We start from the raw sequence: 14,246 nt of genomic DNA, 5'->3' as shown, positions 1-14,246 counted from the left end.
ACTGCTTCACCACTCCCCTAGTGAAAAAGCTTTTCCTAACATCCAGTCTAAACCTCCCCCACTGCAACTTGAGACAATTACTCCTTGTTCTGTCATCTGGTACCACTGAGAACGGTCTAGATCCATCCTCTTTGGAATCCCCTTTCAGGTAGTTGAAAGCAGCTATCAAATCCCCCCCCTCACTCTTCTCTTCTGCAGACTAAATAATCCCAGTTCCCTCAGCCTCTCCTCATGAGTCATGTGCTCCAGCCCCCTAATCATTTTTGTTGCCCTTCACTGGACTCTCTCCAATTTATCCACATCCTTCTTGTTGTGCGGGGCCCAAAACTGGACACAGTACTCCAGATGAGGCCTCACCAATGTCGAATAGAGGGGAACGATCACGTCCCTCCATCTGCTGGCAATGCCCCTACTTATACAGCCCCAAATGCCATTGGCCTTCTTGGCAACAAGGGCACATTGTTGACTCATACCCAGCTTTTCGTCCACTGTAACCCCTAGGTTCTTTTCTGCAGAACTGCTGCCTAGCCATTTGGTCCCTAGTCTATAGCGGTGCATGGGATTCTTCTGTCCTAAGTGCAGGACTCTGCATTTGTCCTTGTTGAACCTCATCAGATTTTTTTTTGGCCCAATCCTCTAATTTGTCTAGGTCCTTCTGTATCCTATCCTTACCCTCCAGCGTATCTACCACTCCTCCCAGTTTAGTGTCATCAGCAAACTTGCTGAGGGTGCAATCCACACCATCCTCCAGATCGTTAATGAAGATCTTGAACAAAACTGGCCCCAGGACCAACCTTTGGGGCACTCCGCTTGATACTGGCTGCCAACTAGACATGGAGCCATTGGTCACTACCCGTTGAGCCTGATGATCTAGCCAGCTGTCCATCCACCTTATAGTCCATTCATCCAATCTGTACTACTTTAACTTGCTTTAACAAGAATATTGTGGGAGACCATATCAAAAGCTTTGCTAAAGTCAAGGAACAACACGTCCACTGCTTTCCCCTCATCCACAGAGCCAGTTATCTCATGGTAGAAGGCAATTCGGTTAGTCAGGCTTGACATCTTCTGGGTATGAACATACCCATAACAAAGTAGCTAGAAAAAAAGAACATGTAGCATTGGAGTGCAAATGAGAAGGGAGAAATTTTTTAAATATATAATATAAATTTTTTAAACACAGATATGTATTTACCAACCCCCCTCTTCTCTCCCCCCCCCCCCCCCCCGGCCCCTATAGGCTTCACAACTGTAAGGGAATTCTCACGTGTATCATGTGTAGTTCTGGCTGGAGAGAAACCCTGACCAACTACATAAACGTTTGCCGCCCGCTGTCTGCCTGTTCTAGTGCTATGCAACATATGCCAGGTGTACTTTAGCCCCCAATGAGAAGGTGACTTCCTTTAGGAATTTTGAATGAGTAGAGTGTAATACAAATAAGTGGCTTTAAAAAAAGAGAAATATAAGGCTGGGTTTCCTGATGTGCTTTCCCATGGACAAGTTTAGTCAAAGTGCTAATTTTTGAAAGGAACCTCAAGTCTTTTATACTTTTCTCCTTCTATTTTTTGCATACTTTTGGCTTCAGAGTGTTGAAATCCTATCGGTATGTACGGTAAAGGCTGTGATTGTTCTCACTTCAGGCACCAAGTACATTCTTTATTCCCTCCTTGCACTTGTATGTAATCATTGTATTTCATGCATTTTTTTTTTCAATCCAGTTTAAGTGGGCGTAACACTAATGTATTAATGGATGTCTACAGAGTCCAGATTCCTGTGCTTGATTTCCATGCTTCAATCATAATTCAGAAACCATTTGCATGTAGTCTGGACCCTTCCCTCCGTCTCCCACTATTGCATGAAATTCCCTACATCCATAACTGAAGTTAAATTGTAACCTGCTTTTTATTTAGTGAGGAAGGAAAATTGTCTACCTCGCAAGATGTTTCTTGTAAATATGTGGTGGAGGAGAATACAGAAGCTGTAGAAGAAAATCCTGCTACTCCACAGCCTGATAGCAGCAGTGCAGAACAGAGGTAACCTTATTAAAGGCTGCTTTCAAGCCTATTACCAGCTGTTTATAGCATGTTTTTCTAATGGAACTAATCTATATATCTACAATTTCTGGTTCCAGAATCCATTTATCAGCTCTTGGTGTTAAGTGTCTTTTCTGCACACATTAATCTATTGTTTGTACCTGTTCTATGTGCATTCTTTTGAGTTGTATTTTTCCATTAATGTCTGGAGTTCAGAGGAAATAGTATTTTTTCAGAAGTATTTCATTCAAATCCCTTTTACCCAATATACTGTAGCTAAAATGAGTTGGTGTTTCCATTCTTTTGCAAGAAAAGGTGGGTAAGGTAGTCTTTTACTGGACCATCTTTCTTTGGTGAAAGATAAGCTTTTGAACTACACAGAGCTCTTAAGCCTGAGGCCTGTACAGCAATTCTGTGTAGCTTGAAAGCTTGCCTCTTTCACCAACAGAAGTTGGTCCAGTTGGACCCCAGGTTGGTGCTGCAGGAGGTTCCCTTCGAGGCCCCATCCCTGTGGCTGATTTTGGGCTCTGACACCTCAGATCTGGGCTGGGGAGCCCACCTGAGCGAGCTCAGCATCCAGAGCCACTGGATGCGGGACAACCTGGCCCTCCATATCAATGTCAGGGAACTCAGAGCAGTTCGCCTGGCCTGCTAGGGCATTCTTACCTCACTTGAAAGGCAAGGTTGTGCAGGTACTGACAGACAATACTGGAGAGATGTACTATATCAACAGGCAGGGAGGGGCCAGGTCCTCAGCCCTTTGTCAGGAGGCCCTCAGCTTATAGGACTTCTGTGTGCGTCACGCCATTCATCTGATCACCACCCATCTGCCTGGCTCCAGGAATGTCTTTGCCGATCACCTCTGCAGGACCTTCTCATTTCGCCGCGAGTGGTCCCTCCATCCGAAGGTGGTCAGCGTACTTTTCCGACGGTGGGGAATTCCCCAGGTGGACCTTATCATGTCCAGGCAAAACAGGAAGTGCCACCAGTTCTGCTTCTTCCAGGGTCTGGACAGGGGTTCCCTCTCGGATGCCTTCCTCATTCCGTGAACGGGGCGCTCATGTATGCCTTTCCACCACTGCCATTAATCCACAGGGTTCTGGTGAAGGTCAAGGAAGACGGCGCGAAAGTCATCCTTGTGGCTCCGTCAGCACTCGTTCGGCATGCTGTTGGACCTGTCGGCAGCCACTCCCTTCCCACTGCCTCTTCGACCAGATCTGCTGTCGCAGAACCATGGCAACCTGCTGCACTCGAACCTGGCACTGCATCTGACGGCATGGCTGAATGCAGATGAAAGAGCATGTTCAGCCCGTGTTCAGCATGTGTTGCTTGGCAGCAGAAAACCCTCAACCAGGGAGACCTACCTGGCAAAGTGAAAAAGGTTTGAGTGCTGGGCTGCAGAGAGATGTCTTTGGGTCCTCACTGTAGGACGTACTGGATTACTTGTTGTGTCTGAGATTTCAGGAGTTGTCCTTTCCCTCTGTCAAGGTCCACCTGGCGGCCATCTCGGTGCGGCACCCCCCAGTCTACGGTGGGTCCCTCTTCACCAATCCCATGATACTGCGTTCCTTGAAAGGGCTGGAGCGCCTCTACCCACAGGTCCGGCAGCCGGTCCCCCCCCTTGGGACCTGAACATAGTGTTGTCCAGACTCATGGGTCCTCCTTTTGAACCCTTGGCTTCCTGCTCCCTCCTTCTCCTCTTGTGGACGGTCTCCTTTTTGATCACTATAATATTGGCCAGTAGGATGTTGGAGATCAGGGTGCTCACTTCAGAGCTGCCCTATATGGCTTTCTTCAAGGATAAGGTGCAGCTGCAGCCTCTCCCGAAGTTCCTGCCCAAGGTGGTGGTCCAGTTACATACTGGTCAGAATATATGTTTACTGGTCTTCTGCCCGAAGCTCCATGCATCAGATGAGGAAGGGAGGCGTCAACACCCTGAATGCCAGGCAGGTGCTGGCTTTCTACATGGTCAGAACAAAGCCGTTCTGTATGTCATTGCAGCTGTTCGTTGCAGTGGCAAATAGGATGATAGGTCACCCTTCGTCTGCACAGAAAATCTTGTCCTGCATCACGGCCTGCATCCGTTACTGCTACGAGCTGGCAAAGATATCCCCACCGGCAAATGTAATGACTCACTCAACTCGAGCACAGGTGTCATCGGCAGCCGTCATGGCGCAGGTGCCGATCCAAGAAATCTGTTGGGCTGCAACCTGGTCGTCCGGCCACACGCTTGCGTCGCATTATGCTTTGACCCAGGAAGCACAGGATAATGCTGGCTTTGGCAGAGCTATGCTGCAATCTGCAAGCCTGTGAACTCCGAGCCCACCTCCAAAGATGCTGCTTGTGAGTCACCTACAATGGAATTGATATGAGCAAGCACTTGAACTAAAAATGGTTACCCACCTTTCGTAACTGTTCCTAGAGATGTGTTGCTCTTGTCCATTCCATTACCACTCCCCACCCCCTCGTTGGATTGTAGGCAAGAAAGAACCGAGAGGGCATAGGGCTGGCAGCGCCTCATATACCAGTGCATGAGCACAGCGCTCAAGGGGGCGACACAGCCGGCCCTACCGATACCGCTAAGGCAAAGATCTCTGATGAATGGAATGGACATGAGCAACACATCTCAAAGAACAGCAGTTACGAAAGGTGGGTAACCATGTTTTTTATTGAGTTGAGATTCTTTACTTTTAAAAATATTTTATGTATAAGAAGAGTAAATAACACGTTAGGGGTTCTCTTTTACACTCCACTGTGGGTTTTTTTTAAAAAAACACCTCAACTATTTGACCTTTACATGCACTCATAGTAGATTAAAAGTTTTGCACATTTCAGGAAATCAAAGAAATGTAAAAGCTGGAAATGCTGTAATACGGCACCATTTTAAAAATAGCTTTGCAAAGCTTGTCAGATGTTTGCCAAGACACACAGCATTAGCCTGTGAATAAAGAATTACGAGCATAAACCAGAAGAGGGCTCTCAAAGCTAGCAATTCCTTGCATTGTTCCTGATTTGAGTAAATGTTTTTTGTTTGTTTTGAAATCCCTTTTTGGCCTCTAATGACGAATTTTAGAATGGACAAGGTATTTTAAAACTCTCTCTCTCTAAAGGTGGCTGTCACAGTAGATTTAATCAGATTCATCACAAGTGCAATATAAATATGTAGATAGACCTATCCCCACTTTTGGGGCTCCATGCATGTATGATTGGTGGGAGTCTCCTAGATAAGTCATGGTCCCTCCAATCAAAAATAGAGAGGTCTGTGCTAGGAGTCCCAGAGTGCCCCAGAATGTCCCAGTGGTTGATTTATTTCAAACAATTAGTGAAGGTCACTGCTACAGCTGTGGTGATTGTGTAGAACAGACTCTTGACCATCTAGTTTTTGTATTTTACCTCCCAGATTTTTCCTGAAAAGTTAATAATTTTCTGTCTAGTGCGGTCTGTCTCTTTTCTAATGTATATATTTTTTTAAAAAGTGTTTTTAGTGAGTGATTGACAGCCAAAGACTTAGCTAGGGGACTCCTGCTGGTCATGTGCATATAGAGCACAGACCCAAGAGTGTGGCTTCTCTATGATTGTACACAGTCAGAGAACAAGCGTTACAGGTAACTTTTCTTTGTGTGCAGTACAGAATGGTATATTTTTTTCTTTAAAAAAAAAAATCGTGACATGGTTTCAGTGGATTAGTTTATTGCAGTGGATGAAAGTGGAGTGGATTTTTGTTTTTTTTTAAAGTACATGTTGTTTAACCTAGAAACAAGTGGTGTTGGTTTGAACCACATGAGTTTCATATCATTTGTATTGCCTGAATTAGCAGGGAGAGTGTTTACACTAAAACTGTTCTTGCCATAATAGGGCTTTTTTTGCTTTTCACTTTCTTCACTCCTTGCCCCCGAACTGTTCTTTATCCTTTAACAGTAATGGAGTGAATGAAATTCAGAATGCTCCTGAAACAGCAGCTCCTAGGTCAGATTAGCACACAAGACAATTTTTAAAAACATTACATTTATTTACTTTGTATTTTTGACTCTGCAAATATTATTTCTATATGAAAAATTGATATGAGATGTACTTAAGTAATAATTTGGCAAGCTGAAGCACTAGTACACCTAGTACAAAATAGGAAGCAGAGGCACTCTTTAAAGGAAATAGAAACATACTTAGTGAGAAGACCCTGTACCTTACAATATCACTATTATTATGTGCCTTCCATCACTGACTGAAGCCAGTTGCATTTTGTTGAAGACCAAATGGAACTTCGATTAGTTGTACGTACTTCATTAGTCATCTTCATTAAAGTGCTGAATATAATTATAGTCAGTGGGAGTAATTAAATGGCAAAAACTCTGTTAATGGGGATTTAAGGTTGCTCAGTGGTAGCCTGTGTTCCAGAACTTTAGCCTTAGGTTTTGTCTACTCCAGAGTTTGTCAGCATAACTTACTTTGCTTGGGTGTGAATAAACCACCCCCCTGAGCGACCTAAATTACATCGACATAAGCACTCGTGCAATATGTCGGCAGGAGAGCTTCTCCCAACAACATAGCTTCGGCCGTTCGCGGAGGTAATTTTATTTTTGCTTCTTCACCAGATGTCTTGCAGCGGCACAGCTGCACTGGTACAACGGTGCTGCCGCAGTGCTGTACATGTGGACATGTCCTTAGTGGGTTTCAGACTTCAGAGTTGCAGGCTCAGAGGGTTGTTAAGTGACCCATTCATCTCAATGAGATGTTCTCAACTGAAAGGGAATATTCATGGGAGATTAATACAATCTGAAACACTAGCTCTGAGATGTGTGAACTGCTCCATTCATGTCAGTGGGTGTTCCCAACCTACACCCCCCCGTTGGAGAATTTCTGATGTGTTGGTCTTAGCTCCTCATCCCCGTGTCAACAGTATGTTCTTGGTGCATGCTCAGGGCATGCCTGTTCTTAGCTTCCTAGCCAGATGGGGGCAGGACTTCCTCAGATTCTGGCTCAGATTGGGGTGGGGGAAGAGGAATGGGGGTGAGAACCCCATTGGTGGGCAGGAGCCTCCAGATTCTGCCACACACATGGAGGCAGAGGGGCTCAGACATTACCAGAAGAGACCCTGAATCCCAGCTCACGGTGGGCAGGGCTCAAACCTCCAGAAGAGCAAGCCCCCCAAACCTGGCTCACTTGAGGGGGCCAGGGAAGGAGGGGTCCCGAGAGTGAGGTGAACAAACATGCTGCTGCCCCATTCTCCTCTCCCCGTCTTCCTGTCACTCCCATGTTTCCTTTCCCAGTGTCTCACCTATCTTCTCCTTGCTCCCTGTTCCCATCTATTCCCCACCCCCTAATCACTTCCCTTCCTGGTGAGCATTAGCTTGTGTGATTTCTTTTCAGAAACTAACTTCAGAACCTCCTGAATGATCTGTTGTGCTCAGATTACATCCCCCCCCCAAAATAAAATTTCCCTTGTGATAGAGGCAAATTGGAACAATGTACCTGCTTTGTTTTGGGTCGATGTTCAGATTTTATGACCATAACACATCGCCAGAGCCACGCAGGTATTAGTTATAGAGGCCGTTTTCCAGACAGTTAGCCTCACGCTGCACATGCTCAGTATAATACACAAGGCATACGAATAGGTGTGCAAGTCTTCTCATGTACGTAACCAGAGAAACAAAGTTTTTTGTCATGTTTTAATTTGATTTCCCCCAAAGGGTTGGTGGGTGTCATGCACTCTTTTGGAGGTAACCCTCAAACATTGAACACCCTCATGCAATGATCTAAGCCCTGGCTTGATCTCTATCTATGAGCAAAACTAGGTTGCCAGAATGTGTCAATTTCAAGTAAAGCTGTTTTCTTCAGAGTGTTCTATTTTGGGAACCCCTTTGATCAGATGGCCCCAAATTTGGATCATTAACAGAACCCTACAGCCCCACTAGACTTACCAAATGTCAAGGCAATCCCAGTAACCATGCAGATTTTAGAGCAGTTAGAAAAGGAACCTTTAAACAGAAAGCTGGTCTTAACCTTAACTAGAGTAGAGCTGTCAATCTACTTCTGTGATTAATAAGAAAATGAAAATAGGACATAGCAGGGTGTGTTACATTTTGTTATGGATGCATTGTCTCTTTTCCATGACCCCAATTCTAAATTAATATATTTTGACAAGTCTTTGGAAGTTCATGTTCTTGCCTTTACCCCCAAACTTGATTGTAGTGATTATTATAAGAGTGCATTGGTTTCTTATACACTTACCATCCTCCTTTTGACTTCTTAGGACTGATCAACAAACCCTTTTAGGAGAGGCAGCTGTTAATGGCCCTGTATGATATGTGATGTCTGCTGCTGTTGGCTGAAGAACACGAACTGATATCCAGGGGTTTTAGTGTTTCTCAAGGATTTCATCGAGAGCCTGTCAAAGCCAGTCACTGCTGCACTAATTTCGCAAGGGATCAGGACCAGCAACATTTATATTCTAGATTTTAAGACATTGTACAGAAATTCATAAGTGTAAAAAAATATTGCACATGGAGAAATACCAATACTTTTTGCGTATGTTTATATTGTATTGTTCTAAATAATGGGTGGCCTGTGAAATAAGATCTTGCCACCCGGGTAATGATGATAGTGATACTATAGTTAAAATGGCTGTAAGAATAGTTTTATAAAAAAGTGAATACACAAATCTAATGTATTTGAGACATAACTATTTGACAATTAGTGTGACCAAAGTATTTAGCAGTTTTCATACATTTTTTCACCTTGTAAAAATAAAATAAAATTCATGTTTCTTCCAGGTTGGCGAAGAATTGTAGAACTGAAATGCCCTATAAATGTTATTTTGGTTGTTTTAGCTTACAAAAGTGATTTAAATAAGAATTTTTGGTGTTCAGCATTTTACAACAGGTTTTTAATTGGTAATTGTTTTCTGTATTGTTTAAATCAGATCAAAAATGTAAGTCTATTGGTAGAGATTTTAAGTATTTATTACTACAACTTAGGTGACAAATTGATGTTACTGTAAAGCCATATGTTCTGTTAGTCTTGTTTGCTTGAAACAATACCTTACAGGTGAAACACTAGAAATATTTGAAGTGCACATGGCTTGTTGTGTTTTTTAAAGTGATTCACCTACCTTTGAACCCATTCACCGAGATTTACTTTAATACCAAGCATTATACAATTGAACATTTTAGAACAATCTGCATATTTAAAACACCATAATCCTGTTAGACAAATCAACTAAGTGAAATGCCTGTGCTGCTAATGTAATTACAGTACGTGCATTTTAAAAATATAGTATTTTTAAAGTACAAATCAAAATTTGGCACCTGAGCATGTTAATTGTTACTTTCACTGTATTGATCTGTGTGAGGCTTTCGTTTGTAAGTTCTAAACCATTTTTTTCACAGCTGGTTTGTATATATATATAGTGATTATGGAAACTAATTCTGCGTAATTTATAATTTTCTATGTCAGTATGAAATTCCAACCGCCTTCTCAAACAAACAGAAGCAATATACTGTATATTGCCACATTGTCTGGTGAAAGGATTAAAGTACTTCACCTCTTGCACTTTTAGATGCAAATCCATTTTTGTTTCTGTAATAGGAAGTTAGTCATTTATTTTTACATTGTTTGTTTTCCTGACCAGTATTTAAAGCCAAAAGGATACTCTAAACAATGGCCAATGATTTATTTTAGAAAGTGTCCCAAGCAACGTGCCTAAACATTACATTGCATACAGAAATAAAAAAAACAAATGTATAATGGTTTTTCTTTTAATTCTTCCTGTCTTGCATTTCATACAATATAACGCCAGAATATCTCCAGAGAGATTCCAAGTGGTAAACCCCCAAGAAATTACTTGATCCATCTGGTGAAAACGGAGGCAAATAATAATTTTCAGGGTAAAAAAGAACCACTGGTGTTACTTGGTGGTGCATAAATGATGCAGGAACCCACTCACTTTAATAAATAAATAAAAAAAAGTGTCCCTTTCTATAAAATGGAATATTCCTACTTTTGTCTTACTTCCAAGTGAGCACTCCTGAATATATTTCAAATGTTGGTTTCAGAGTATTTTTAATGCACTACTGCTAACTTTATCTGCTATCTGGAGGATGTTCTATGTTGTTTTTTTGTGATTGTTACTGAACCAGTTCTCAGTACCAAAAACACCAACTTTGGCTCCACATGTCTGGGTTCCAGGCATGGTCCTTGGGGGAAGTAACACTGCTTGCTTGTTTCCTCTGGTGACCTCCTGTTCCCTAACAAGCAAGGAGATACCTGCTGAAGAGTTTTGCAGTAAGGTGGGGGTGTTTACAGGGATTACGAAGATCTGATGAGGTTTGAAGCATTTCTATGTTGCATTCAAATTTCAAAAGGTGATGGTTCTAATTTTCTGTTGTATATTACCTACACCAGAAATGCTGAATCATGGAATGGAATGAAATGGAAGTTATAGAAAATAACTGAATTTATAATACCCAGATTATGCTAAGTTTCCAGAAGTATTTTGCTTGTTCCCTCCCTCCCTCCCTCTTGTGTTAGGAGATAGTGAGGTTTAAAGGTATAGTTGGACAATCCCAGTGCCCATTTGTAATATTTGAATCTGCTCCATCTTAATCATCCTATATGTACTGATTGAGATTTTAACTTTTTATGGTAAAAATTTGTAAATATGCCCCTTTTCCATTTTTTTTCTGCATCACCTGTATTGAGAGTTTAGTTCTTAGCGGCAAACTTTTCTTTCATCTATCACTCAGTTTCAGTGGAGTATTGTCCAACAGTGCTGCTTTTATGAGAGAGTGCCAAAGGTTCAACACTTGGTAGTGTACACCACTGTGAAGGACAGTAGTGATGTTGAGTTTGTTTAAAGGATGACTCAGCCAAACTGTGGTCTTTCTCTGGTATAAGGTATTTACTCTATAACAGGAAATTTCCTTACTTGTCTCTTTCTGAAATCCAGATGCATGTTCAGAGCTTCAACTCAGTTTTCTAGCAATGAGGACAAGCCCATCCTCTTGGCAGGCTGCAGCCTTCCAAAACTCAGTGTATAGACATGAGCTGTATAATTAATTTTGTATAACAACTATAGGGCTAGGAGTTTTAAGCTCACATAGATACCTGGGATCATACTGTATTTCTGATTACTGGTCGGGGACTACTATTTGAAAGCTTCCTGGTCCAATTAAGTGTTCTTAGCCTTGGTTGCAGGATCAAGCCTTAGGCCCTTGCTTCAGTGGAACTAAATTGCATGCTAAAGTACCTTGCTGAATTAGGGTCTTAAAGATCAGATCATTCAGATTCTCTCTCTGAAGGTAGGAGGTAGTTATAGGTGGAAATTGCTGGAAAAGTACCCCATTGCATTCCTACCCTAGAACATTGTCTTCTTGTCAGTGCAGAGCAGCAAGGGCGTACCTTTTTTTACCTTCATAATTTATTCTGCGCTTTTTTTATTACAAATATTAAATTTCCTGTCATTTTCTTTCCATTTTTCTCCTTGTTCTCCACTGAGGTATACATATAGAAAGAAGGAAGTGCCTCTTTTATTACCTGGTCAGAATATCTCTTGGAGCCCTTTCAAATATAGAGGTTAAAACCGGGGTATCTCTAGATCCTCCCTAGTGGATCTTCAGAAGTGTTCAGAGCAGTCTCAGCACAGTTAGAACCAGTGCAGCCCATCCTTCAGTGTGTATGATGATGGGCCAGTATAAGAGGAGGGTAAGCAAAGCCATGCAGCTCTCTTCTGCCCTCACAGAATTGTGGCCTCTGCAAACGGATTGATTGAGACCGAACAGCCCCAGTCGTAATGGCTTACACTTTCTTTCCTTGGGCTGCTCCCAGTGTGGCTACACCAGGGGCCTCTTCTCTGACACATTTCTCATCATCTCTCCTGTAACCCCCCCTCTATTTGCCCCAGAGACCCTACCTCATCGCATCCCCTCTCTCTCACTCACACACATCCCCCTCCCTTACTCTTTTCTCTTCTGACTCTCCCCTCAGATACAAGCATTCTTTAGTCTCTCCTGTCTTTAAAAAAAACAACCAAAATTTCATTTGCTTCTCACACTAGTGCCAACCATATTCTTCTTTTTGAAATCTTGTCCTCAGTGATGCTATTCTCCCCTGGTTCTCCTTCTACTATCTCTCTAGTTTCAGAGTAACAGTTGTGTTAGTCTGTTTTTCCAAAAAGAAAAGGAGGACTTGTGGCACCTTAGAGACTAACATTTGAGCATAAGCTTTCGTGAGCTACAGTTCACTTCATCTCTTGTTAGTCTCGAAGGTGCCACAAGTCCTCCTTTTCTTTTTATCTCTCTAGTCACATCATTTTGTCCTTGGGAGGTTCCTCTTCATGACCCCTCCAACTTCCCAGGACAACTGCACAGTATTCTGTTTGGTCCCCTTCTCTGTTCCCTCTACATCTTATCTCAGGGGTAGTCTCCTCTGGAAACACAAATTCAACTACCATTTCTGCCTTGTCATAACGCAAATTTACATGTTTAATGGTTAATACAAGTTTAACTAACTTTTCTTATTGTCACATAAGTATGTAGCTTTTGAAATTTTGCTTTCATTGTTCTCCCATTGAGTGAAAGTGCCCTGTAACAACTAGGGAAGGACTTTCAGTGGGTCTGTGTAACCTCCATTGCCACAGAAACGGCTTCTTGATGGTAAAAGGATTGTTTTTTATTACTAACTGCCACTAAGTCATGGTATGGGTTTGGGTGACTGTAAATAAGTGCTTTGTGCAAATGAGGTGCAGTGCTCAAACTTGTTTCATAAGAATTTTAATAACACTGTCAGTTTACTTATGTATTGTAAAGACAAACATGAAACAAACATTTTAATTGATAGCTTTGAAAGGTTTACTAAAAAGTACAAATACTGTTTTGTAAACTCTGTACTGCTAATGCTGCTACTCTATTCTAAGGGAAATTCAGTTCTGTAATGAAACTTGTGTAGAACAACACTAACGGAGATAAACCTGAACAAACTAGATTTCACAATAAAAGTGGAAATCAATTATACAAAAAAAAAATTCCATTAGGGTATGTGGGTATAGTAGACTCTAACCTCGTCTCCTTCAAAGACTTCCTCCTGGATTTCTTGTGTAGTAGCTGATGGTGCTGGAGCACTTTAACCCTTCATAAGACTGACACACCAATGGATTGTCCTTGAGCTGCCAAAGACGTATCCTGTTTGAAGAGGAAACATTTTTAAAAATAAATTCAACTCATGTGAAATGTAATTGATATGAATTATTACATTTCCATACTTTGAAACAAAAATATGGTGGTTTGGATGTCTTCCTCCGCTTCCCCCCCACCCCACCCCCCAAAAAAAAGTGCAGTCCGACAAGTTGAAAGACTGCAAAACCAATACCATCCCACACTTACCACAGATCAATTCCTCACATTTCTACATCCAAGCCTCCATGAAACCATGTATCATCTGCCACACCCACACCCAAAAAATTGAGAAAAGGTGTGTTTTGAACCATGTTTGGAAGGTCATCAAACCATGCAATTCTTCAGTCTCAAAGTTTTACTTATGAGGAATGATATTCAGTTGTCATAGCCTGAGGTGAAGAACCCAGCAAATTGAAGAAATAAGTGTTTTTTCAGGACCATGAGAGATTCTGATGCCCTTTAAATGACGAGCTATGGCACTGATATTCATGTGCCAGGGAACGGGGTGAGGCACACCATCTGTTGTGATAGGCGTATGTTGGACTCATGAATCTTGAAAGACACTCCAGGATGGCTGTAGGGGTACATTCTTAGCCAGTATCTCTTGTGACCTACATCACATTCAGAAGCTGGCACATCTTCTGTCATAAGTTATGTTGGTGCTGCTGGCAGCTGCTGCTTTATTAAGTACTAGAGTTAGAGTGTAAGGCTCACTGTCATAAATATCTTTTTCCTCCTTTTTTAAGGAGGTTCCTGTCATGAGCCAAGCACTGCAAGAATGGGGTAGAGTAAGGACCCCCTGAAGGTCTGCATGGGTAAGAGACTGACACTACCAGAATCATAAAGGCACTTTGGAACAATTAGGATCATCAGGAACAATTGGAAGAGAAGGGTTGATTTCACCAACAGCCTTAATATGTAGCTTCTTATTTGTTGTGGCTGTTGACAGCAGTGCTATTCTTATCAAAATATGATAAACTGAGGGACAGAAGTGGAAAATGTGCAGGCTTGGCATTTGGACAGCTATCTGAGGTTATAATTGAACTTT

At 42.1% G+C, this 14,246-nt stretch overlaps 1 protein-coding gene across 5 annotated transcripts in view; it reads left to right on the top strand.

Moving 5' to 3' along the window:
* PPP6R3 (protein phosphatase 6 regulatory subunit 3) overlaps window positions 1-9,773 on the top strand; it is a 137,907-nt gene extending 128,134 nt beyond the window's left edge. For all 5 annotated transcript variants that reach the window (XM_077818180.1, XM_077818182.1, XM_077818181.1 and 2 more), the window contains 2 exons: window positions 1,911-2,033; window positions 8,281-9,773. In XM_077818180.1, coding sequence (XP_077674306.1) covers window positions 1,911-2,033; window positions 8,281-8,332 — 175 coding nt within the window. In that variant the 3' untranslated portion in view covers window positions 8,333-9,773. The remainder of the gene's footprint in view (window positions 1-1,910; window positions 2,034-8,280) is intronic.
* The last annotated feature ends 4,473 nt before the right edge of the window (window positions 9,774-14,246 follow it).

Source organism: Eretmochelys imbricata, chromosome 6 (assembly GCF_965152235.1).
Source record: "Eretmochelys imbricata isolate rEreImb1 chromosome 6, rEreImb1.hap1, whole genome shotgun sequence".
Lineage (NCBI taxonomy): Eukaryota > Metazoa > Chordata > Testudines > Cheloniidae > Eretmochelys > Eretmochelys imbricata.
This window is presented reverse-complemented; position numbering and strand designations above follow the sequence as displayed.